Genomic DNA, 26,965 nt, shown 5'->3' with positions numbered 1-26,965 from the left:
CAGGCACCGAAATATCTGGATTTAAATGTTTGGCCAGGACCACTTGTGTGTGATACAGAAGATGAATAAGAGCCACCTGCCATCAAGTCCTTACTAGATCTTTTCTTCTTGACTGTCAACAAGCTGCTGGTCTTTAGACATGTCTTTTATATCCTTTAGAACCCATTCTCTTGACTGAGGATTTTGCTTTCTTTTACCTCCCTAAGATTTATGCAGGTCTGGTGCTTGTTGTCTTGACATTCTTAGGACAATATTGTTCCTGTTGGGCTCAAAAGGAAAGGAATGACATACTATGTGCTGCTTTGACGTCCTTTGTTGTTGAGCACAGTCTTCTGTTCACATCGAGTCATCATGACATGCTCTTACTAAAGTAAAGGCCTTGTGGTCTTGACAAAATAATGCATTTGTCAGTTTTTCTGCTATGAACGTGCTGTTGGCTGTCAGTGGGGGTCATGCTTTTAACCTCATTCTGGTGTTTTTTCTGGTGGTTACCTAAACATTTCCATTCATACTTCATTTACACCAGTCTTAAAATTTCAAATAGTAGTGTATGTATTAGCAGAGAACAAGGGAACACCTACAATTTACAAAGCCACAATTGCCAGCTTTCTGTTTTATACTTTTGCAACAGACACAGAAACTTACACATCATGTTCTTAAAATTAGTGAAGGATTCTAGGATCACATAATCATTACCAGGACTTGCAATGCAGGAACTGCCTCTCAAAAGGCTAGTATTGCCCCTAATTGCCATTCTCCTTTGAATATAAGTTTTTCACTATCCAGCCAGGCTAAGTAATTTGATTCAGAGGACATGCTGACTTCCTTTTTTGGAATATAACTATGCATTATTATATGGTGAAGATATACTCCAAAAATGGTTAATTAATGAAGGTTTCTAGGTCCATACTGCAGAAATCATGAATGACATTTATTCTCTCATCTGTGCAGTGAGGCAGAAACATGACATTTTCAGATGGCAAGTTCTTATGAGACCAGTAAGACCATAACCATTAATATGAGAAAGCTATGATTAATGATATGCTTCATTAAGCAAAGCTAATTTTTAATATTATGGTGCAGTTGCTGTCAGACAATTTCCTCATTTCTTGCTTCACAGTAACAGAAGTAACAGAAGTAACTGCTTCACAGTAACAGAAGTATATAGGACATAATATAGCTAAAACGCTTAGGAACACCAAATAGGAAAGAAAAAATGATACCAGCCTATCTTCCAACCACAGACAGCTTTTGAAACTGGCTGGTCTGAAAGTTCAGAAATAAGAATTCAACTCCTGACTCTACCATGAATTTCACAGACTATATGGGGTTGTTGAAAGCCTTCAGTTGTCCAAACATAGGTACTGTGTATGATTTCCAATGCCCAGAGCTATCCTACCTGACCCCAGTGTGGCTCTACAAGGACACAGGGAGACCTGTATAGTTGCCATGAGGAAATCCTTGATATTTTAGGCTATGTCAAATGGTGCTGGGCATCTGAACTGAACTCATAATTTCTCTGTGGTTCCTGTTGCGTTCAAATAACATTTTTTTTTCTTCCCCATCTTTTCTATTGTAAACTCTTCAGAGAAGGGACTAAGTTCTCTTGATTGAGAAATCTGAAGTCAGTCATTGTCACAAAATTCAGAATTTTTATGCTATTTAGTAGAGATGTTTCTGATGTTTATTACTGAAAATGAATGCAGTTGATTCTCTTGAGGAAAAAAAGTTCAAACACATGATTAGAGGGTAAAACTGATGCTGAAAAAAAAAAAAGTAAAAATGACCATACGATAACACTAAGTAGAGAGTCAGTGATTCAAAGCCTATGTCCTTGCTTTTAACTGCATTATCCTAGCTCTGAGGCACATCCAGAGACAACAAATATATTCAAAAGGCAACCAGAACATGTATTAATGTGCATGGTGTATTCTGTATTAAACTCAGTTGGTTTTACTTAGCTCAGTATTTCACATTTTTTCTTTTAAATGTACTGCAGATTTCTGTCCTGGTCATACAGACATTTGTGTAGGTGTAGGTGAAACTTTGCATAGATGCACAGAGAATTTAGTTTGTTCAGCTTTTAAGACAGCATAAAACATGGTTTAGGATTGGAATAAGGTTTCTAATTGAATATTTCTGTTAAAATGAGCAATAAAGAAATTGCTAATGCACCAGTATTTAAGTTGACTAACAGATACTAATTCATAAAGGCCAAAAGGGGCTTGTGTGTTGAACTTCATATATTAGAATATGAATAGCCATTAGACTACAAACAGCCATTACGCTATACGCAGGTTTCGCCTATATTGAAGTCTGTGTACTTTGTGCAGCTAAAGCCTGTCTCTGAGAAGGGCATACAGCCATGTTCTGAAGACTAAGAGATGGGCAGCCTATGCCAACGTCGCTAGTAAGTTAGTTCCAGTAATGGTCATCCTTGTATAAATGCTGTTTTATTTCTGAGATGAATTTGTCAGTACTAGCTTTTCTCTCTGGTTCTTGCTTTGTTTTTCTGTGGTAGTTCAAGAATTCCAAGAAGGCAGTTGAGATCCTGCTGTAACATTTCTTAGTTTTTTTTTTTTTTTTTTTCTCCCACTAAGCTACAGATACAGATCTTTGAAGATCTTTCAACAAGCCATTTTCTCTGCCCTTTGAATTCTTTCTTTGGAACTTTTTTGGGTCTTTTCCAAGTTTTTCAAAATCTCTTGAAATATGGATTATCACAGTGAGTTTCCATCGTGTCAGTGCTCTAAATGTTTCTACTCCTGTTCCTACTCAGTTCTCTCCTCTTACATGCATGTGGGGATTGCATTAGATATTTTTACCGTAGTGTTCCACTGGAAGTTTCTCTTGAGTTACCTGTCTATTGCATTCCTCAAGCTGGAGCTACAGTCCACCTTTACTAGACTTGGACAACACTAAGCAAACTATTATGAAAATATAATAGACAATCAGTATTTTGTTTCAGATTTTTGTTAGGTTTCTCTGCCTGTAGTTGTCACAGCTGTTCCAATCTCCTGGCATTCTCCTGGCATTCCAAGATTCAATAAAAATAAAAGTGATCAAGTACTTTTTTTTTTAATCAACTCGTTTAGTATATGCAGGCAGGTTAGAAATACTTCTCCCAACAGATGATTTTTAATATTCTTTTATGTTAATAATATAATGGAAAATACTTTACTATTCTTGGGTAATAAAAAATAAATCCTGTTTATATTTAAACATATAGAGAAATATTTGTTTCATTTACTGTTTCATTCTAAGTTGGGGATTTTGCACTATGCTGAGATTTTTCATATTCCTAAAACACTTTTTAGACCTGTTATTCATCTGGTTATTAATTTTTCTGGCATCTCTTTGTTTTTTATTATGTCAGTTTTATTCAGAACCAATTTTTTTATTTATATTCATTGATATCTATTTCATCATTCTTTCTTTGGCTGTACAGACTTCTCATTCCTAACTAGTAGAGTTAGTAGAGTCTGACAACATTTGGAGTTGGCTGCATGTGTTCTCTGGAATTGAAGTTCCCCACAGCCACACAGTTTTCTTTCTAAGCATGGTAAGAAATAACTCATTCTAGTGTCTAAGTTGATTTGGGTCAATCGGGGTTACCAATTACCTCTGCTAGTAATCTGTCTAAGCTTTTTTTGTCACTGCATTCATCTTTCACATTTAAATCTTGTGGTTATTGGATTGATTGATAATTCTAAACAAAGTGACAGCTTCTTTAATATGATCTTTTTCTCTCCTTTGCTCCACTATCAGTCTTATTTTTCTACTGAAGATTAATGTTTAAAACATTCTTATTACATATTTAAATGTTAATTAACACTGATTTTTATGAATGAAGATTTATCGTCTCAGAGCCATTGCAGTATGCAACTTGTTTGTGATTTTAAGTGTTTTATGTTAAGTCTGAATTGATGATAGGCCAACACTTTCCAGTAAATCTGTTTGATCTGAACAGTTAAATCAGTATTTCATCACGTTAGCCAGTTCAATTGGGCTGAACTTTACATATTCAATTAGAGATTTTCCTTTTCCCCTTCGCTTTTTCTGTGATTGCTGTATTCTTGAATTTTAAACTCCTCCATGAAGGGAATTATCTTCAGATCTAAAAGGACCTTACATGCTTTTTGTTGCTGTTGTTCATAATTTTGAGAGTCTGAGATTCATTGGAATGAAACCGGGACACTTTCAAAATAATTTGAATATTGCATTCCACTGAAAGCAGTGGTTATGATGTTTTGGCCCTTCTTTTTGGTTGGTTTGTTCAGCCATCTTCAGACAAATGCAAAGACTGTCTCCAAGTAGGATATACACAACTGAACCAAATAAAGCAGTTATTCACAGGCTAGCATACGTGGAAGACAACGAGGAATTAACAAGCATTGGGCTAAGCGCTTGCATGCTCACCACCAAGGTGGATTGGGCCCCCACAGAGTTGCATCTGCCCAAGCTGGCATCAGCCAAGAGGGGACAAGCCAGCTGCCACGGCTTCCACAGAGACCCCACATTCCTGGGGAGCTGCTACCAACCTCTACTCCACTGTAGCACTGATGGCTCAGCCTGGGTCTCGTGGCTGCAAATGTACCACTCTGATATCCACCGGCACCCATAGTCTCTGTCCATTAGGTCTCACAACAAATTTTGGTGTGAGGATGTAGGTCATGCAGCCAGGACAAACTAAAGCTGGCCTTGGTGCCTTTGGACATGGGCAGCAATGGACCTAGCAGTGCAGGGGGGAAGCTTGCAGCAGGGGGAGTGTCATAACAGTGAAAACTATTGCCCTTTGGTTTCTTCTTCCACCAGAAATGGAAACACAATGTCTTGAAAGATTTGCAAATAAGTAGGAGGAGACATCTGAATGTATTGTAGGGAGAAAATCTAATTGAGAGAGATGTAGATAAGTCTTTGATGACTCCTGTACCGATAATTCCAGCATTGTTTCATGTCTCACATCTCATCTCACCTCATCATATAGTAAATATTATTTGGGTAAATTAGACTCCTCAAGACAAAAGAGTTCTTTATGCTTTGGGGATTTATATGGCTGTGCTGGGTGTAAGTGGCAAAGTTTTTTTTGGGGGAAGGGGGGGAGTGATTGCAGAGGTGGTCTCTGTGAGATGAGGAGCTGCCCCATGTTGTGCACAGCCAGTTCCAGATGGCTCTAGAATAGAAGGGAGGGGAGGAGGGGAGGAATGGTCAAAGAAAAAAAAAAATGTATGTAAAAATGTCATGTGGGAAGTTCTAAGCTTTATGCTTTATTTTCTGCAAATTAATGGATTATTTGTTACCTTTTTATTTGACTTGCATGAAAGCTTTACAGACATGATCATTCTGTGCATGCTTTAAATCATAATGACTGTACAAGAAGAATGATGCAAAATTATTTCCTCGGTTAAATCAGCATGGATTTCTTACTATTCTTTGCTAAAATGAGTACAAGTATTTCTATCTCCATAAATAATTTTCCAACATCTAAATCAAGTAGAGCATTTTGCTTTTCAGTAGCTGATGTATTCTTAAATCTAATCTGTATGTTGCTAAGAAAAGAATTAACAAGGCAGATAAAATGCTCTGACAGTAGCTTATCCCATAGTAAGTTTTTGTAGACCATTGTATGCCATCTACCTGGAAGCAACATATGGGAAAGTATGTCTGCTTGTTTTCTTCCTCTTGTGTTTTGGTTTGTGGTATAGCTGTTGCTTCCCAATCCAACACAGAAGCTAAAGTAGCATCAAGTGTCTATTATTAATAGTTATCAATGTATAATATTTGATATATGTTAAATGCATATATGTAAATTTTTAATTCCTGAATGTCAGTTGCAAAAGTGGGCTAGAATACTCTCATAATAAAACTATATGTCATTGTTACCAAGCATTTAAATTTGTGGAGGTAAGCAGACCTAAGAAATAAGGAGCAATCAATACATAATCTGGGCTATAAAAATGAACATTTACATGGCTGTAAATATGAACATCTCCAAGATTTTGGAGCTTTCAGTATTTTTCTAGTTTAAATTAGTGATGTATTTGGCTATCAGTAAAGTCTTAAGGAATTCCACTTGCTGCAGCTACAAGATTTGTCTCTCCTTTGGGCTGCTGTCAGTACTGCCTCCTGGTTTACAAAGTCAAGTTGCAGTGTTGCCTCACTGGAAGAACACAAATCAGAAAAGTAAAATTGCTGGTTTGCATCCTACAGCTCAGTGCTTTGCCAGATACTCCTATTGCTTTTTGCTTTTTCCTTTCTTCCCAGCTCCCAGATTATCTTAGTTCCTTCATTTCCACTCCCATTGCCCTACATAACTGGTGGGATAGGACAAAAGTCGATGGTATATGTAATTTGCTTCTTTTAAGCCCAGTAAACTGAACAGCTAAGGATTTATTTTATTTTATTTTTCCAGAGAAATACAAATCTGTGTTGAAAAGTGAAATGCTGGCTGGGAGACATTTCTTACTTCTTTTTCCCATTTTACATTTCTGTACTGTTTGCATGTGCTGGCACTTTTTCCTTCTTCTAGCTTTTTCACCTCAGCTTACTATTTGACATATTTTCCTTTTTTTTTTTTTTTTTCCTTTAAACAAATAACTCTCAAAAAATCTTTTTTTTTTTTTTTCCATAAAATCAATTACACCATCTAGGCTCCGTATTTGGACAATGTTCTAGGGTTCCTTTGGCCTTTCCCTCACTTGCCATTACCACTTCTTCTTCCACTATGATTTCACAGTCTATTTCTGTCCACTTATGGACACTTCTATGTTTTGTTTTCTGGTCCCTCTTTCCTTTTTGTACTTCCATTTCACCCTCATTCCTCCCTTGTTATTAATCATCATTTGATAGCTGTCCTTCCTACCATATTTTTCTTCTGCTTGTTCACCTTCCCTCTCATTCAGGCTTCTTGTCTCAATTTGGGAGTTTAAGTCTGTCTGTGCCCACCTAGTAGCTGTCTCTTACTTCTTCAGAGGCCTTCCTTGGTGTCATACAATTTGAAGGATACTCTGGAGGATGCTCTGGTCTCTTCCTCCTCCCTGCTTCTTCCTCAGTATTTCATTATAGTATCAGGAGTGAAAGTGGCAAACTTTTTAAACTCCTGAGCTGAGGTAGGGGTATGTGTAGAAGAGATGCAGAAGAGAAACAGGATTTTGTTAGGGTGGTAAGAGCAACTATTTGTCGGGTCCCTGGGTTTAGGTACAGCCAGTTTTAGGAACTGCACGAGAGCCTGGTGGAATGATCTTCATCCTCCATCAGATTTCTGCATGAGTTAATCTATAGTCATTGCAGAGTATGCTGAGTCCAGACTCTGCACATCAGCCGCTCCATGCACTGCAGTAGTTGACCAGCAGTGATGGGCTGCTGGAGGAGATTGCACCTTTTAGCATCCTTGCCTGCTCTGTTGTGTTCTGCATTTCAGTCAGTCCTGAGCTGGGGTCTGCTTCTTCAGGTGACAGTATGGGATATGCAGGTGAGACTTTAGCACAGGGCTGCAGAATAAAAGACATGGGAGGGAAGGGGTTGTGTCTGTCTTCAGTAGGCTGTGGTATCCCATAATGCTGAGTGACGCTTAGCTTTCAGGATGAGGGAAGACTTTCAGCACGAAGGAAAGAAATGGGAAAAGATCTGGAGGTGGTGAGCCATACTTATGCTATTCAGCATGTCACTGTTTTCTGCTCGTTTTGCTCATAACCTACCTTGGTGTCATTACAGGCCATGGCATCTGCTCCTGCGGCCGATGCATTTGCCAGAATGGGTGGTTTGGAAAGTTGTGCCAGCATTCAAGGAAGTGCAACATGACAGAAGAGGAGAGCAGAAGTCTCTGCGAGTCAGAGGATGGTGTATTATGCTCGGGGAAGGGTAAGAACTTGCAGCTGAGCTACCCCATGGCAGTGCGCTGGCAGAAGAAAATGATCATATTGTGGCAGATTAATGTGTGTGGCAGTGGGCTGTTGTTTAGTAACCCTTGCTTTAAAAGGCACCTATTATTAAAAGGATGTTACATTCGGCTCTGTAATGCACTTACATCCATTTTGTCAATGCCCACCACAGCCGTGCACGCTTAACAGTGTTGGTCTCCTATGCAATTTGTTAATAGCAGATAATTTCCTGCATGTGTTTATCTGACTCTCTGTGTCGAGCAGATGTACATTATAAACTAAATGTTGGTGCTCCATTCAGTCAGAGGGACAGGATAACACTGCAGTGGACAAGATGGCAAATCTAATATCTCAGGCAACAGTAAGTGGGGGAGAGTGTTTAGCAGCAACATTTGATATCGTTAACCTCCCTCCCACAGCACAGCAGCAAAAGAAAGGTAGACATTGTCAGCTCCCATGACAGAGCCCCACAAACTCTCTCATTTACTGCTTTTTATTCAGGTGGTTGCATCAGCTTCGGTCCAGCTATAAAAGAAAACGCCAGAGGAAGAAATAAAATTTAGAAAATATTCATAATTAACTGAAATTGTTCTCTGAGGTTTTTACCTTGCAGTCTTTCAGGCTTGGAAATTGCATTACTGGAAAGAGGGTTTTTTAGCTCCCCCATAGTGCAAGCTATCTGTTTTTTATATAATATGTCTAAAAGAGAAGAGACAGGAAATAGGTGGTGGGATTAGTTGGAGGATAGAATGCACCTGGACACAGATGTGACATTTCCTCTGCCCATATATCCATTGCATAGGGAAGAGATTATCTTACCTGCTAGCTGGAAAAAACAGCTAGGACCCTTGTACATCAGGCAGATTTCCAGTCGTCCCTTCTGGTAACTTTTATTTCCATGCAAAGGAAATGTATATGGGCTTTTCAGCCTGACCTTCTTCCATCTGTTTTATTGTCAGAATTTCCCCCAATGCACCATTTCATTTGGTTTTCCTACAGCTGGTGCAAAGCCATAGAAAATGAGGAAGTTGCACTGTTTCTCTAATGCTTTCAGGAGATATGGCTATCTTTAAATAAGCGTATATGAAAGAGAATACTGAATTACTGGAGAATTGGAGTTACTCCGTTCTACTGCAGAAGCTAACTTTTCTCCTCATAGCCTTGATCCTTTGAATCTTTGTATAAACCGTGAAGGTGAACAAACATGCTTCAAATCAATAAAATACACCATATCGGATTCTAAATAAATGTAAACATGAAAAATGATCTTGAATTTTAAAATATTTGTATTATCTATCTGCCATCTTTTTGTAAGGATGGCTTAGAGCTATTTTTTCCAGCCTGTGGGTTTTGCTCTGTCAACAAGTAACTTTGAGCACATATATCAGGGCTACAAAATAAACTTGAGGCTTTGGGAGCAGAACATCTGGTAGGAATTTGCAGAGACACCAAGGATTTTTTTCCCCCTGTTTGCTAGGCTGCCTGGGGAGTGGTTTGGGATCTGGTCACTGATGTAGGCTAGAGCAGTCTGAAAATTGCTCTGTTATCCACAGCTGCATGCAAACAGTGCTTTTAAACTTGGCTGCAAGAAAGGAGGCTGTACAGGCCCAGGTTCTCTACTGTTTTAGTGCACTGTTGAATCACAGGAATTGCAAACCTGGCCCTAAATCCATATTCATGAACACTGGTGGGATTTTTTCTTAAGTTTCTTTGGCCTCTCAGCACAGCAAAGCTTCCAGTGTGATGGAAAGTGTCCCTCAGGACAGTCAATGCAATATAGTTGTGCCAAAAAAGATGCTAGAGCAGCTTTATTGTGGAAACATCTGGACATAAGCAAGTGCTTGCTCCAGCAGAGAAATATCTATGGAAGATAATTTCCAGAGGTATGTAGCCAATGAACATGCAAGAGGCAAATTGCAGTGCTTAGACAAGCTCTAATGTTAGGCACTGATTTTTTTTTTCCTTAGGCACTTCAAACTTGGGGAGCAATCTGTTTCCCTTACTGATGGTGCCTCTGTTTCCTGTGAAGGACAGGAGAGGCATTCAGTGAATGGAAGGATTGATCTAGTCCACCTAAATAAAGGTTACTGGGCACTTTTCTCAGGGAGGAAGCGCCAGGCTACCTCTGTTTGGGTAGGATCCCAAACCTACTTCAACTTCCCAGCTGTGGTAGGCTAAAGAGGGCAGCACTTTCATAGCCATAGGGATTCAGTTGTGAGGAGGAGGCTGCTACCTCATGCATCTTCTCTGAGCAGGAAGGGGATCACAGGCAAAGACAGTCAAATTTCTCAAAACTTTTTTTTCTCTCTATTTATTATTGTTATTATTATTATTATTATTATTATTATTATTATTATTATTATTATTATTATGATTTAGGTATATCTATTGATGCTTAAATATGTCTGGAAAACTTGTCTTACTGAGTGCCCATACTTTAAAATGTTGGTCATAGCTAGTGTGACTGGCAATGTCTAGAGGCCAAAAATAAGAAATGGTTCTTCCTGTTTCAGTGCATTAAGCAATAATTAACCATTACTGGTCAAATAACAGAAAATTTAGAACCTGCGCACTAACGAGAGTGCAGAGTTTGTTATTTCCATCTTTGCTGGAAACCTAGCCAAAGTATGCAAGTGTTATAATGGATTGAGGGAGCTTGAGTTTCTGTGTTGGATTTAATTGTCTAAGGAGTCATGGTTTTCAGCAGGTAACTGCTGCACACTTGCAGAAAATTACACTGTGTAAATATAAGCAAAGTCGGACATCCACATGCCTAGGCTGTTTTCAGAATCTTGGCTTACTGACTGTGCCACCTGTAGTAAAAGCTCTTCCCAAGGAAAACAGCAACACCCACTATACTGCTGCCTCCCTGGCAGTAAATGTAGGGCTGCAGATGGCTACTGTAATGGTGCAGGACATGCAGGCTAAGTAATGAGCCAAATCTCATCCAAGAGGATCTGGCCGGCATCCCAGGGAACACCCCGCAACTCATTAGGCTCGTTTTAATTAAACTGAGGAGGCTCCCAGAGCAGCATGCCCTGTTCACGGAAAAAACTTGGTACATTCATTCTCCCTAACAGATTTTACATTGTCAAGCCTGATCTTCCTTGCTTGACTTGGCATTAAATTTGCTGTATCTTCTTCAAAATAGTTTTAAAACATTGTGAATATCCATCAGTAGCAGCATCAGTGTTTGATTATGCAGAATCGTTTCAAGTTTCTTACAATGATCTTATTTACTATTTTAATTTCACTAAAACTCTGATACTATTCATCATTATTTTCAGCTGTTGGTACCTTCTAGCTTTTATAAACAGGGATATCTGGTTTAATGACACTCAAGTATGTCTTAGTGTAGCTCCTATAGAGTGACCATGCAATATATATGCAATTTTCCATTGCCTATTTGTGTAATGTCATCTTTTATTCTTGTAAGGCATGTCAGTATTTACTATGCTGATGGCACAGTAAGCAATACACACTGAACCCACAGAAAAAAATAGATACTTAACCAAATACTCCCATCCCCAAATGTTCCAATCATTAGTTCTTCCAGTGTAAGTTTACATGTTCCAGGTTAAAGCATTTCTCTAAAAGTAGGCATTAATTTTTGTCAACTTACAATAAACTGAATAAATGAGTTAAATTTTAATGAAAAAATTAGCTACTCTGCTGAGGCTGCTCTGAAGTTTTAAAGAATTAAGTTTCAGTGATCAGAGAGACTTCAGCGCTTATGGAAAAAAATGGGAAAATTGGTTGACGTCAACAAATCCACATTTAAGAAAAAAAATTTGGATTTGATTCAGAGGTCAGTGAAAGGAATGGAAAGGTGTGTCAGCCCCTGTTAAGTAACCCATGCATTCTGTTTAAGTTATGTCTGACGGAATCAAGCTTCCCTCTCTATATAATTTTTTTAATAATGCATTAAAGAAATCAGTGGCTTTGTGCTGTAATCATTCTGGAAATATTGCAAAAAGGTGTGATTTTCAACAGTATCTAACTCGTTTATAAGTATGTCCTGTTAAAGGTCAACAGCCTCTTTGGTCACTTTAAACTCCACCTCCCATAAATGAAAGCTGCAAATGTATTCTTTGTTATCATTTATTTGGTGGGTTTTTCTTTTTTTTAGAGCTTTTTTGTATAGTTTTGTTTTGCTGTGTGCTGTAACGTCCTCTTAGAGCTAGGTCCACAAAAGAATTTTTGCTCAAAGGATTTTTTGCTAAGCTCCTCACCTTGGCATTAAAGTGTCTGAACTCTGTATAGAGAAGGAGGTTCCAGCAGCTGAGGATGGGTTTCATAAAAGCCAGCTTTCTTCAGCCAAATGTTGCAGTCAGCCAGGAGGAAATAACCAGTGGTATTTATAGTTGCAGAAAAGCCTCTCTCAGACCCTTCTGAAACTATAGACTTCTCAACATATGATTGTCCAGGGGCAACTGTCCTTTTTCAGGATTCAGAGCCATGAACCGTCTCCTGAAGATAGGGATGTCTCTTGAGTTTTTCCTTAAATGGAAGTTTCTGGTTCCACCCCACTTCTTGGTGGGTTATGGGTGGTGTTACCTGAATGCCACCACAGAGTCCCTCCTTCGCCTGGGGAGGTGCGACCTGATGTCCCTGGAGAGGAGAGCAGTTTGTCCCAACAAGGGGAATTGGGGTACTGTGCAGGAATAAGCAAACTGCTGAACAATAATTATGTGCACAAACACTTCCTGACCTAGAGAAAATATTTAGTTATTCCATGGGAGGTGGAGCTGCGTATTTTGTGGTGATGAAGGTTTTTTGGGTCTAAATGGTAGACTTTGGGTCTTTTGTAGACACATCCCTAAGGGCATTAGATGAGGAGGGCCATTTTCTTCTTGGTATGATTATATTGCCTTCAGTAACAGTGGGTCAAGGACAATTTGAGCTTTTTCCAGTCAAAAAAAAAGAAAAAAAAATAAATAACAGTTTCTGGGAAGAGCGGCCCTGATTGTAGGTCTCGGAAACCAAAGGAAAGCTTCAAAGTGTGAGTCCTGATTAAGTGAAAAAGCAGAATGAAAGCATTAGGAGGAACGTCCTGCCATACTCACGGTCACTTTCAAAGAATCCTTTTATTCAAAAAGCTTTTAGCTTGATTATTTTCTTTTATACAATAGCTTCCTAGGTAGCAATTCTGTGCATGTGTGTGCGCATGTGTGCACGCATGTCTGGGGATGTTATTTTCTAGCCTGAAAATGACAGTGCTCTTTGACTGTGAGTAATAATCTTTGTGATTTCAGGTTCCTGCCACTGTGGAAAGTGCATCTGTTCACCACAGGAATGGTACATTTCGGGCGATTTCTGTGAATGTGATGACAGAGACTGCGACAAACATGATGGTCTCATTTGCACAGGTGCAGTACGGGCTAACACTTAATTACTCTAAGAAACAAACAGCGCTGATGGGAATTGTTAGACAAAGCCCATCTTCTTTCACCACTTATGGAGGAAGTGCATTTGTGGGTTATTCAAACACACTGTAATTGTTTCTTCATCCGGTGTGATAATCAACTTAAGATTTCAAATCAACATCTGAAAGTCTGAGTATGAATTTAGATAAGTAAAACAGCTATGAAATCCATTCACAATTTCCATTGTAGTAGACTACAATTGACTCTTCTTTGACAAAGAATTTACAGTGGCAGCATTGTCATCATAAGATCTCTTTAACTTTTGCTCTTGTGCTGGATTCTCTATGTGTGTAATACATTTATGTCACAGAAAACATTCACTTGGCTGATGATCTTTGGTAGGTGAGAGGGATAGAGGCGTTGGTTAAGGGATCTTCCTTCAATCAGACAGTTCTCAGTGGGAGGTTGAAATACCTGACAGTTTTCTTATGACGTGATGGCCGGTGATTAAAGCGGTGTCATCCTAACATTGTCCAAGTATTCAGGTGGCAGATGCAAATAAAATTGGGGAGGCTGCCAGCAAACCCTCATGACAAATCTGGTGACAAGCAGTAACAAGGGAATTGTTAAATTAACTTGCTGGCTGCTTCCTGTTACAGATCTTAATTTTAGAAAATCTTTGCTGAGCAATTATTAGTTGTGGAGGAAGTCTGTGAGATGATTAGAGTCAGGCTGACAGTAGTAAATTGTGTTCACAAATGTGGTATCCCAGCTAGCCCAATTAGCAAGGGTCCTTTTCTGGGGCAAGTAGCCAGTACAGAAGCAACAAAAGACTGATTCGTAGCTGCAGTGGCCATTCACAGATCTTCATAAAGTCGGTAGGAAGAGCATCTCACATCAGAAACACAGGCTGTAGAGATCTCCAGGTGAACATCCAGGAGTCATGAAAATTATTGAAATAACATCAAAATATGGGACTCAGTACTTAATGTTTCCCCTTTGCAAAACAGTACCAATGCATTTTTCATCTAACAGAGAGCTTGATAATATATGTATAACACTTTTGAGAATTTAAGTTTAAAGTTTTTCAGGTTCAAAGGGATATTTTTATTATTATTCTGTTTGTAACATTTTATCTCTGCATCATCATTAAAAAAAAAATCTTGTTTCTTTTTGTACCTCAACATACAGGGTGAACAGTGAGCCTCAACAGCTGGGTGCAAATAACAGTGGCATAATTACAATATTTGCAATTCTGCTGATGGCATTATTGAGAGAATGCCTATTAATTCTATGTAAATGTGGGTTTGAGAGTTTGAGGTGGCTTCTTAATGCAATGGTAGAATAATTGCTTCCTTCCACAAAAAAAAAAAAAAAAAAAAAAAAGTTGGGGGAATGATAAAGGAACAATGCAGCTACTTTAACACGTCTTTTTCCTCCTCATAAAACACATTCTGATGTAGCACATTTCAATAATGGTAATTGCCCTTTATTCATTCTTTATTCATTCTGTTCTAGGCAATGGTGTTTGTAACTGTGGAAACTGCGAATGCTGGGAAGGATGGAATGGAAATGCTTGTGAAATCTGGCTGGGGACAGAATACCCTTAACAAAGGACACCAAAGACTTAGAGGGTTTTTTTTTTTTTTTTTTTTTTTTGGGTCTGACTATTCTTTAGGCTGCTAGAACATTTAATTTGGAAGTAATCAGTGTGTGGGTGTGCATTCCCGCACATATACATGGGTGTAAATACTCTAGAACAGTAATGTGAGAGTCTGCTCCTTAAAGAAATGAATGAGAAAACTAATAATAATAATAATTTGGGAGCAGGACAGTCCAAGCTCTAAACGCTGAAATTATAAAAAAACCTGGCCCTCTACAGTGTTTTGGTAACTTCAGTGGGGCTGAGATTACACCCCTAATGCCTATTTCTAAAGCAATCTTTGGGGAAAAGTGTGAGAAAGCCTTTTATTTTTACATTATCTATTTGGTTGTCAGCTCTCCATATCAGTATGCAACAGTATTGCAGTATAAGAGTAGCACTAGTTAAGTATTTGTCAAATACTTAATTTGATTAATTTTACACTGTTTATCAAATACTTTGTTTGACCCTTTTTTCTTTCTAACCATCCTGATTATTCCCCAGATCCAGAAGAAGCAGTAAAGAAGCTTATCAAAACATTATTTTTTTAGTCAAAGAATTGTATTTGTATAACTGATGTTCAGTTATATGACAACCACAGACTGAAAACCCAAAACATTTGAAGAAACCCTTGTCTGCAAAAGAACTTCTTAGTTTCTGTTAAAGTGTCATAAGTTGGTTATCCATTCTACATACTACAATACTTTCAAATGCATAGCCTATAGAAGTATAAGGAATTAAACTAATAAAGAAATAAATGTATGATTAGCTATTCCAAATATATAACCTGCAACTCACATGTACTTTTCTCATACTGTTTTATGTATGTATAGCTGCCTAGTCCTTTTGAAAGTAAAGCAAATGAAAATTTGTTATACTAATAACTTTTAGGATGACAATTCTGTATGTTATTAGCAATCACTGCTTGGAACAGATTGCACTGTCACACATGGTATTCATTGAATTTTACTGTTTTCAGAGAAGTTGGGAGCCTGAAGGTCAACTGACTTGCAAAATCAGATGTGTTGTGCAGTAGTCTGGTCTCCACGAAAGATGCTTAAACAATGACAACAAAGTAATTGAAGTTTTAATACAGTAAATACAAACAAAGTATTTTTGTATGAACAAAAATTTTATTTTTATTTTCCAATGATGATATGCTCAGTGTGAAATTCACATTGAGTTATGAACGATGCACAACTATTGGGACTTCCCTAACTTATTTACATATGAGTCTCTCTTTTTTTTTTTTTTAAATACATGTAGATTTGGCAGCCCTTTAATTCCTCAGAGCAAAAAAATACATACATTTTAGTTTCAAAAGTGTTTACATTTTGTGAAATCATGATTGAGCAAGAAATTGCTTAAATGTTTTGAAAATAACTTCTTTTTAATATCAAACTAACATTGTGGTTTAGGTGCCAAGGTCCTGATTTTTGAAGAGATACATGACTCAGAAATAAGGGAACTATAATATCATTTGAAAAAGGTATTTCCATTATTCGTCTAGAAATCTGTTTTCTTTTAGAAAGGACAATTTTGAAATAGGAAAATACGATGGTACAGAACATATAATAAAATGCAAAAAAATTGAATGAATGTATTTAGTCACTTTCATTATTCCCCCTTCACATGTAGCTTTATCGTTCCCATTTTTTTTCCTTAACCTGAATTCTTTCTTTCTAAAAGTGAAGCTTGTGAAACCTATGTTCTCAGGGAGGCATAGTAAAATCACCAAATGTCCATGCATAACTTATATGGGAGCTATGCACATAAATAATGAGACATGTATCCCAAAGCTGCTAATTGCTCTCTTTTTAGATAACCAAAATATCAGGCAGAGTTCTAAAAGGTATTGATACAGTATTAAGAAACTTCAAAGTAAAATTCATCTTGAAATAATTATTTATCTTTTATACTTATAACTCTTAAACTGTGTATAGCTTAACAGGAATATTTTCTTAAAATCTAACATATATTCATTTTGTCAGCCCTGATATCTGGGTAGCACAGATTGTTGAGTTTGTTTGTATTTATGAATACTGCTGACAATCCTCTTATAATCAGTGTTTTTTACATACATTTTTCTGCTGAGTCAGAGAGCAAACAATGAAAAATACAAAGTTGTATTTGATTTCCTTCCGTTTGTATTTAGTATTGTAATAACAGAAGTATTCTGTGATTCTGTGATAATCAAAACTCTTTCTAGATTCATTGGATGCTTTTGACTTGTTTCCTGGTATGACAAACTCATTTATTTATACGTACCATAGATCAGCCTTGGAATTTCAGGTACTCATGTCCATAGAAAAAAAAAAAAAAGATTCTTTAGATGGTTACAATGTCCTATTTGATGTATTTTACTTTGTAGTTTGCTTTCATTTAAAATTTATATACCTAAAGAGTGTAAGATTATTCTGTTTTGTTTTGTTTGTTGGTTGATTGTTTTTTTAAATCAAAGTCAACATTTTGGCTATTGAGTGGATTACATGGCCATAGAATTTCAAAAGTGTTATCTGCATTTTTTGTTAAGGTATATATGGAAAAACATTAGAATATTCTAAGACAACTACTGTCAGTGGCTAATTAAAATGTAAATTATCAAACCAAATGGTGCTATCACTATAAACCTTAAAATATTTTCTAAGACTGCTAAAATATAATGAATACATATTTTCCTTTCCACTTTTTATTCTGTTTCTTATTATGTTGCTTGAACATTCCTCCCACCCCCTTCATGCTGAGGTAACTGGTGATGGGACTCCCAGCAGTTCTGTTTTGTGGCTCATTTCCTCACTGGAAAAATGAGATCGGAAGAAATAAGATTATTATTCCGTATATGTGAAAATAATAGCTGTATTAATAAATCGTGATTTTTAACACCTCATTCCCTGTGACAGGAATTCCAGATACATAAACACTAATAGTGGGAAGAGGCACAAGGGACTGAAACATACCGGCTGATTCTTTGTATGTGGTGGATGTAAAAACTTGCTTCCAAGGCTAGTGGCAAAAGGTGTTTGTAGGTGGTGAAAACAAATTGGATAAATGGGGAGTTCATAATGGATAGATTGATAAAGCTTATAAACAATGATACTGTAGCCTTGCTTTGTTCTGATAGAAAGAACACAATCCAGAAGTGTGCAGAACGGTTCTACAATATCAGGAGTATGCCTATTGTATATAACATCTGTAAAATTATCTATAAAACAGCTGTGGATTGATTTGCTTGTGCAAATTATTAACCTCCTCATGATCCTTTTTTCCCTGGCCATACACTCTTACAGAAACACATACAGGAACATTTAATCCTGTACCTGCTTTGACATTTCTGATGCACTGTCCTTGTTTCTTGACAGAACAACATCTTACTTTGTAGCTAAATGATACTGTGATGAAAAAAAATCTGAGTATTTTGTCACTAGGTAATAGAACAAAGATTTTATTACATCTTTAAAAATAAATCATAGCATTTGCATTACTCACAAAAAAAATCACACACAAAACCTGTTATTATGCATTTTAAAATGCATTGCACAGTATATGAGTTTATCAAAAGGGGCATTTAAAAGAAAGATAACCTCCTTACTTTGCCTAATATCACTTGCTTCCCATCTGAATGGAACTGAATAATTTCTTATTTATACCAATAAAGAGATGGATCAGCAAGACACACTTTTAATGTGTGGACCAAACTTCCTCCTTTCACACCTCATCACTTACAGTGTTTTTAAACCAAGAGAAAAAGTTCAGAAAAGGCCAGAGTTCTTAACCGTTGTTTCAGGCATATACCACAGTCAAAGTGAATTGCTTTTTATTTATATTTGGGGGTGGTTTATTAAGGACCAACCTAACTCTACATCCATTAAAGTATATGAAAATGACATTATATTAAAAATATGATTTGAGAGTGGCTAAAAATCCTATCATATGAAGCAAAAGCTGTGTTATGTCAACTACAAAGAATTTAAAAGCTATAGACACTTTTCTATAGGCTCTATAATGTCTCTTAAGGATGCTTGTGTATTTATAAAATATTTGAAGTACAACAGAACAGTGCTTTGTTGAAGTGGTTCATATCTACTTAAAACTGGATTTGTAAAACTGTGCAGGTGTGACTGATTTTGCCAAATAAAACTGTAGTTGAAATGCGGGTTAAAAAAATATAAAGAGATGCCTATGTGCAGCATTAACATTTATGTGCATTATGAAATGGTAACATGAAGTTAGATTGCTGTGCAAACAGTCTCTGTGAGGTTAGATAAAACCCAAAAGAACAAAATACAAAGCAAGCATGCAAAAGCTGCAAATTCACAGACAGGTGGACATGTAAGTACAAAACACTCAATCTGTAAATACAAATTAATTCCATCAGGTTTACTATACAGTATGTTAGTAGTAACAGACAGTTGGAAACAGCTTTCACTTAACAGAAAAATTAATTTTGGAGGGAACAAAATGGTGAAGTCTCATCCTGGAGAACAGCAAGAGAGGTATTATATTAAGGAGCTAAAATTTTCTTTGGCATGGTGAAAGGGGAGAATTGAGTTTGCCATCCTATTACATGAAGTTTCACCGAACTGTGGCCAGCGCAATGATGTTTTGCACAGTCTACTTCTTACATAAACTTTCTTGATGTTTTTCGGTATGCCTTCATATAAATGTTTTATTCATCATGTTGAATCTGTGTATACAACAAATAATATTAAACACAAACTGTACAATGCAGATAAACTCTTTGCATGTATGTTTGTAAATTCGGTAATACAGACCAACAATTCTGTGATACACACAACCTACTACATGCAGTTCATCCTTGCCATCCTTCTCCCATGCAATGGATGAGACGAGACAAAATTAAATGGAGGAGCCAAAGCACAAAGACACCTTTGCTAATGTTTAAACAGACCAGAAAAATAAATAAAAATAGGACATCTATTAATTAGATTAAACACACATGAATTTAGACTGTAGAAACAAAAATAGAAATTAAAAATATTATGGTGCATTTCCAGAATATATTAACTGCTTACAAAAATCAAACCTGGCCTTAATTGTAGCCCCCCCCAAACTGGTTCTCAGATTATAATTACCTGGGATTGGAAGTTTAATGTTAAAAAACATACTTATGTAGCATCAGGCTATGAACCAGAAGCTCCTTGCACAACTTAGCCAGTTCTCCAGTCCTGTCTCTCCCCAGGCTCTTACACTGGCAAGAGTCAAAAGACAGCTGGACTGGGACATGAACACATCTATTCCGTCCTCATGAGCTCTCAAAAAAATTAGGCGAGAGAGAGAAAGAGAATATAGCCTTCAGCTGTATTAGGTGAATTGCTTCTCCTCAGAGACCCAGCAGGTAGGACAGTGTCAAGGCTGCTGCCTCTCATGGGTCCTCCTGATGCAAAGCAAGCCTCCAACTCATCGTGTGAGTTGCTTTGGTTTTGTTCTGTTTCCTCAGGGATGGTGCACAAATCCCACTGGACTGGGTGGGATGAGAAGGGTGCACCGAGGTTTTTATCAAAGTGTTGTTTTTTCCCCCCCACACACATTTAGTGCTAGCAGGCAAGGGCACAGTCTAAGTTAAAGTTTTGTTGCATGTTTATCACAGTATTAAATTAGCTTTGTATTATTTTGTTTTCTTTGTATATGGTCAAGCATGGCTTCATGCTTGACTCATTCCTTCCCTGGAAAGAGCCAACATCAAGTGTTCACTTGTTGTTCTCATATTACATATATAAACAAGGAAGTCTGGCCTACCAAAAAAGAAATCAGAATTTAGCAGCTTTATAGTAGCTTCCTTGAACAGTGCACTAAAAGTTGCATATAAAAACAGAACACATTTGAAAATTAGCATGAAAAGTTCATTTAGACTGAATCAGTTATTCAGCTGAGCAGATAGGAAGTTTGAAATAACCAGTGGTCTCTTAGGGCCACTACAGCACAAAGACATGATAAAATAAACTGCAAGAAATACAATAGTAAAAAAGGAATGGATGATTTCCTTTTTTTTTTCTTTTTTTTTTTTTTTTTTTGTCTTTAAATATCAAGATAACAGCAAGAGGCCAAGAGAGTGTTGTCACACAGTTTTCCAGACTGAGGTACAGTTTGGTCCTTGTTGCCCTTTCTGAGAAACAAATACCTTAGTAAGCATACAGAGATTATCCACATTCTTAGTTTCTGAAAGCACGTGACTTAAGTATGTAACACTTCAGTGGCATCTCTGTGGTATTGTTTAAATCTTTTTTCCCCCTAACATCGGTTTCATTGTTCAGAAGTGACAAACTCAAAGTGATGATAGTGTTTCTCATAATATGATCCAAGGCTTCAATTTTGTAATGTTTTTGATTTCTTCTAGGTTCATGTAGGAGAAAGTACAGTAGACAGAGATCAAGGCAAGGCACCTTCAATCTAGCAATTTGGTGGGCATATTATCCTAGGAAGCTGGGTAGAGGTACGTACTGGAATATCAGTGAGATACATAGGACTGGACTTTGCATGCTTAGCTAAAAATAAAAACAAAGTTTAGTAATATGTCCAGTTTTAAAACCTTTTATTTTAAAACACCAGAAATATTAAACTATAATTTTTAACTACCCTTTGCATTGGTGCTGCAAAAAAGAACACAACAACATCCTTGCCCATGCTTTGCTAAGTAGGTGTGGAAATCAGCCAAAAATAACAATGGCATTAAGTTCTGTTCCTTAAAAACAGGAAAGGATTATATTTGAAATGGATTTAGGTAGCGCAATTCTGGTTAATCTTAACTTCTTTTGTTTATTGGTGGTGGTTGTTTTTTAAACAATGAAGATTTAGTAGATGAAAAATGAGCCTTAATTCAGGCCTACAAGGCCTACAAAATTCTTTGGACCCACTTTCCCAAAAACGAGTGGGTCTTGCTCGCTGGGCAAGGCAAATGTTACCATTACCAGTAAGCCTGTGATATGTATAAAACACACACACACAAAGAAACTATAGGGGGATGCCAAACACGCGTTTCAGAAAACTTCTTGTTGGTTGTGTTTGACACTCTTCCCTCCACTATAATGCCAACCTCAGAAGCACGGTATCTGTTACTAAAGAGTATTCACATTGATCAACATTGTAAGCCAGAGACAACGATCCTATTCTTTATAGATATAATTTGTAATAATAGATTTTTGAAGGCTTCCTGATTCCCTGATTGCTTTCAAAACTAAGCCACCGGCAACACTTAAGTTATAGAGAAACACAATCCCTGCAAAAGGTCACAGACAGTGGAGCGAGCAGCCTTATAAAAAAGGGAAGAAGAGAAATCCATAATAGCACAGGTTTACAGCATCTACCTAGAAATTACTTGATTATTTGTGTGCTACAAAATAGAACTTAAACACATGGATTTTGCTGAAACTGGACTCAAAAAGGGATTATGGGTAATTGTCAGCAGGCAAGGTATCAAGTGTACTTGTGAAGTATGTCATTCACATGAAGTGTCACAGTCACAGAAAAGATATTAAAAAGGCATTCCAATATCTGGTAGGGCATTCCATGGTCTGGGTTTAGCTGGTTCGTCCAGGTGTCTTCTTGTTGTGGGGGGAGCTACATGTTGAGATTTATCCGCTTGCGACAACTCAGTTCAGAAACAGCAACGCGCAAGTACTTGCTGCGAGCTGATCCACAGACACTGCAGAGGGGAAGTCCGGCAAGGATAAATTGCTCAACTGCACTCGGGACTCAGTCAGTCACAACACCTGTGAGGATCTGGCTATGTCGTCTTACTCTTGTTAACTGGTTTGCCGCCATTCATTATTGCAGATGCACTTGTGCTTTTACTTGGAGTTACCCCAGCCTTTGGCACTGTTTCTCCAATATCATGCAAAGATGGTTCTCGATACATGGCAACTGAGGGGAGGAAAGGAAAAAAAAAGAGACATTCTTAAGGATGTATCTCATTTAAGAACATAACTCAAATAAGATTAATTATCTACAATAACTAATATGTTAATATACTCCACGTTTCTTTTGCATGCAAGGGAAACTATTTACTTTGACAGAGGCTTGTTTTACATGACTGTTATCTTTGCTTGACCCTCCACATTTCTCACTTCTGCCATGTCTGTGTTAAAAACGGCAGGAAATTGTATGTTTGCCTGTTAAAAGTAAACTATAGAAGCCTCAGAAATTAAAAACTACCATTCTGTCTATGCATGAGGCAGGCATATCAATGTACATATATTTTTATATACACACATATCTACAACCCTTAAATAAATATTCTATGAGTTTTTAGAAGTAAAGTGTTATGAGTTGTCTAGACTTAAATGTCCTTTTTCAGTCCTACATTGCAAGACTAGGCTTGGGTACAGTTGTGCTAAGTTATTTGTACATCTGGCTCCAAAGTCTGAGGACCTTGGCCATGATCTCTTGAGGTGTTCACTGAAGAAGTGTCCAGGTGTGTTCTGCAGAGTCCACATGAAGTTTGGGGGTTTTATTCCTTTCCAAAACCATATGCAGGATCCACTTATCTTCACTGAACAAAGTGTAGAAAACTCCAAATTAACTATTAACAGAATTCTTAGATGAATTAAAACTTTGCCTCTGGGCTTCAGTCCCTATCTAACCACTTCAAATCCTTTGAGGAAAATACATGTGTTCAATTACACAGTTCCAGCATTAAGCTGCCTTAATGACCAATGCTCTTGGATCATTCAATTTATTTTTCCATGTCAGTGAATCAGGTAATATTTCCACTTACGCCTAAGTTCAGTAGTATTTATAATATACCAGAGCAGTGTTAAAAGACATATCAAAGCAGTCAAAGGAATTAATCATCACACTATGATTTGGGGGGTGGATGTGTGCTGTTATAGAGAGCACAATTCCTTCATTCCTTGGCTAATTAGAGTAGGAGGCAGGAGCATCAAAGTACGGGCCTTAATCTTCGGTGGTGTGGGATTTCATAATAAATATGAAATTTGATAACTAATCAAATACTTGTTCTAACATTTCCAGTACCAGTACCATAATCTAAATCCTTTTATGGCTTCTGAAAGACTGAAATTAAATGTTTTCTCTAGAGTCTGGATATATCTGGGTAAGTCTGGATATGATTGTCTTCAGGGCGAGCCCCCATAGCTGTGTTTAGGACAGTTTTCTGGTTAATTAAAGAGCTTGATGAAGTAACACTGTGACCTACAAAAAAATATCAAGTCAAATAACATGAGATGAAACTATAAAGTAAGGAATAACATAGAAGAGCTGTAATATTTAATAACTGTCGTAGGCAATGTAAATATATATATATGTATATATATATATATATATTTCTATGCCTTGCCTGGGCTATTTTGGAAGCATCTGACCATCCAAACATTTACAAAAAAAGTTGTTTATTTCCTAATCCATATGAACGGATGTTACTTTTAAAAATGCACTGGGATCTCCCCCTACAGTTCTTATAATTTACAGAGGTTGACTTATAAAATGTCAATAGAATAGAAAGCTTATGTAAATACATAAAACTTGCAAAACAAGGGAAGCACAAAGGCATCAGCCTGAGTTCAAAGATGAATTTAAAACATAGGATTGTTCAGAGTTTCATCATAAAGAATCTAAAACATTTAACAAACTGATCCATTAATCAAAACTTTCAGTTAAAATGTTAAAAGAAATAAATGAGACTGCTGACTAAAGCATTACTTGTATGTGTTTTAAGATGTTAAGTTATGAAATAATTTTCAGAATGACTGAGGCTGTGTGTAGCAATGATCTCAGTGAAGTTTGAAGTGCTGCCAGGACAGGACACAAAAAGCAAAATAGGTAAGAAAAGGCCTGCAGAATAAATAGGATTGATCATAAATTCTATTTCCAAGATATAAGTGAATGAGTTTTCCAAGGAATGTGTGACACCATTTTAGTGTGTAAGGTCAGTAAGACTTTTATCTGCTTCTACCTTTGTTTAATGTCCAACTTACACAAATTATGTGCATTACATCAACTGGTTAAGTAATACGGTATGATTTATTTTATAAACAGACCTTTGTGTTTTGTATTAGAAGGTTTTTACCTTGAAATACTGACATTTCATCCATTCCAGTTATAACTCCCAACTATCCTACAATATCCATTAATTCATTCTGATTAATGAAAAGAGTATTATCTCACTGCAAGACTCTCAACAATTTTTGCTGCTAGCAAGAGAATATTTTAACGACAGCACAAAGCACTTCCACAAAAGATTTCTTTTCTTGCAAAATCACCTCTTAATCCCTTGAAAGAATGTTTTTAGACCTGTCCTTTCTAGCATCAGTATGCCGAAGCACAAATCTGCTCCATGAATCTTGGCGACTGTCACTTGGAGCGACCCCTGTGTGTGGCACACATATTTGCAAAAGATATTTTAGAAACCATTCCCTCTTCTTTTCCTGGGATTTATAGGAAGATCTGCCAGTGATGGACTGAACCTCACCTTCCAATGGCTTGGGTAGAAAATGAGCTGCTGGTTTTGTTTTCTTTACTCTGTTTCCTTTCATGACCTGCCCCTCCTTGTTCAGCCCCAAGAACCAAGCCCTTCCGGACTCCTGTTGTCTGTAGAGCATGGACGAGTAGATTACATAATAATTTTCAAAAACAGACTCCTTGAATTTGCACTCCGGTGTAAAAAGTTCCTGTGGGAGGAAAAGTAAATGTTAAATGATATCTCTGAAATGCTGTTTCTGTTTTGTTAAGTCATGAACACCTCTTGATTAGTTTAATATAAGACTTATAATAAGGTTCTGTTTTGAGACCAGAAGATCTGTTTTCCTCTAGATGACGTCCAAGTGAAGTTATTTCACCTCTCATGTATGCCTCTCTTTCCCTGTTTGTGCAACAGGGATAGTATATCTTCAAATACAGAGGAAGCAGCACAAACATAAAAACACTATTTAAAATAAAGGTATAGTTCTTTCTTGCTTTTCTGCAAGGATATCCTTGTTTTTCTTGATTAAGAAAGACTGTGCTAAAATAACATTGATGAGAAAACAATTGTTCAGTTTTAGCATACTCAGCAGGTGTAATAAATGCAATAAAGTCCCTCTATGGTTTACAACAGCTAATATTTAATGCTTAAAAATTGATGTTACCAACATATTATAAAATATATTATTTCCTAGAGTAGGCCTTGGGGCCGGTAACACTGCAGGACAACACTATTTTCATGTACAGATTTCTGGACAAAGAAATGTAATTCCTATTGACATCCTCAGCATTCATGTCAATATTGTTAGTGTTTCCAAAAGTCACGTTCAGTAACAGAGCAGTTGTTCTGAACTCTTTATTAAGATTAACCTATGCACTAACTTCTAGACCCAGTAGCCATACTCTTTTAACTTTAAATAAAAACAAGTAGTAAAACAATAGTAAAATAAAGAATGTAAACATATATTGGGACAGTTTACCAAGGTCCTTAGGGAAAACAACAACAACAACAACAACAAAAGAAAAAAAAACACACAAAACAGCAAGTTAATAAACAAAATTACATATTTTAATGTACATTAAATTTAATTTACACTTTTTATCATGAGAAAATGGGATTCTGTGTGAATGTAGACTGATTTTCAGTCTTTGGTCATGTCTGTTGAAGGTTGCGGACAATAATCCCATCAAAAAAGGAGAAGGTGGAAGTAGGAAAGTGGAAGACGGCTTGCTAAGCCTCCAGAGCACAAAGTTCTTAGCCCTAAATCCTCCTTTTTTTTTTTATTCTTATTTTTATTTATTTATATTACTTTCAGTTATCTTTCTTAAGAAATAAAATTCTGGAAATATAATATATATTCTCTTCTCCATCACAGTATCTTTTCTTTCTTTCTCTACTTCTCTCTGTCTGCTACTGGCTCCTTGCAATACTCAGTTAAAGCTCAGCAGATGTTTTCAGGATCTGCAGCCCAACAACAGCTGGCTATATGTTTTAAGAATTTCACAGCTGTTTCTGTCTTAACGGTTTTCCTTTCTGGAAATCAAAGTGCCTAAAGATACACTTCCCCACCTGGGAAAGCAGAGATGGAAGTACTCTTCTGTATTTGTACTAAACGTCACTTAGTGCACAAACAAGTTTTCTT

At 36.9% G+C, this 26,965-nt stretch overlaps 2 protein-coding genes across 15 annotated transcripts in view; one reads left to right on the top strand and one right to left on the bottom strand.

Moving 5' to 3' along the window:
* Positions 1–14,890, top strand: part of ITGBL1 (integrin subunit beta like 1) — a 145,903-nt gene extending 131,013 nt beyond the window's left edge. For both annotated transcript variants that reach the window (XM_035557120.1, XM_035557119.1), the window contains 3 exons: positions 7,714–7,860; positions 13,136–13,249; positions 14,765–14,890. In XM_035557120.1, the coding sequence (XP_035413013.1) occupies positions 7,714–7,860; positions 13,136–13,249; positions 14,765–14,856 (353 nt within the window). In that variant the 3' untranslated portion in view covers positions 14,857–14,890. The remainder of the gene's footprint in view (positions 1–7,713; positions 7,861–13,135; positions 13,250–14,764) is intronic.
* Positions 14,891–20,920: 6,030 nt separating this feature from the next.
* Positions 20,921–26,965, bottom strand: part of FGF14 (fibroblast growth factor 14) — a 410,241-nt gene continuing 404,196 nt past the window's right edge. For 10 of the 13 annotated variants that reach the window (XM_035557105.2, XM_035557104.1, XM_050708060.1 and 7 more), the window contains 2 exons: positions 25,333–25,531; positions 20,927–22,766 (listed from right to left, as the gene is read on the bottom strand). In XM_035557105.2, the coding sequence (XP_035412998.1) occupies positions 22,630–22,766; positions 25,333–25,531 (336 nt within the window). In that variant the 3' untranslated portion in view covers positions 20,927–22,629. Of the gene's footprint in view, positions 22,767–25,332; positions 25,532–26,965 lie in introns of all 13 variants that reach the window. The other 3 variants (XM_050708059.1, XM_050708065.1, XM_035557099.1) reach the window with 2 other exon arrangements.

This window comes from Cygnus atratus, chromosome 1 (assembly GCF_013377495.2).
Source record: "Cygnus atratus isolate AKBS03 ecotype Queensland, Australia chromosome 1, CAtr_DNAZoo_HiC_assembly, whole genome shotgun sequence".
Classification (NCBI taxonomy): Eukaryota; Metazoa; Chordata; class Aves; order Anseriformes; family Anatidae; genus Cygnus; species Cygnus atratus.
The sequence above is the reverse complement of the archived record's forward strand: the minus strand, read 5'-3'. Positions and strand labels throughout refer to the sequence as shown.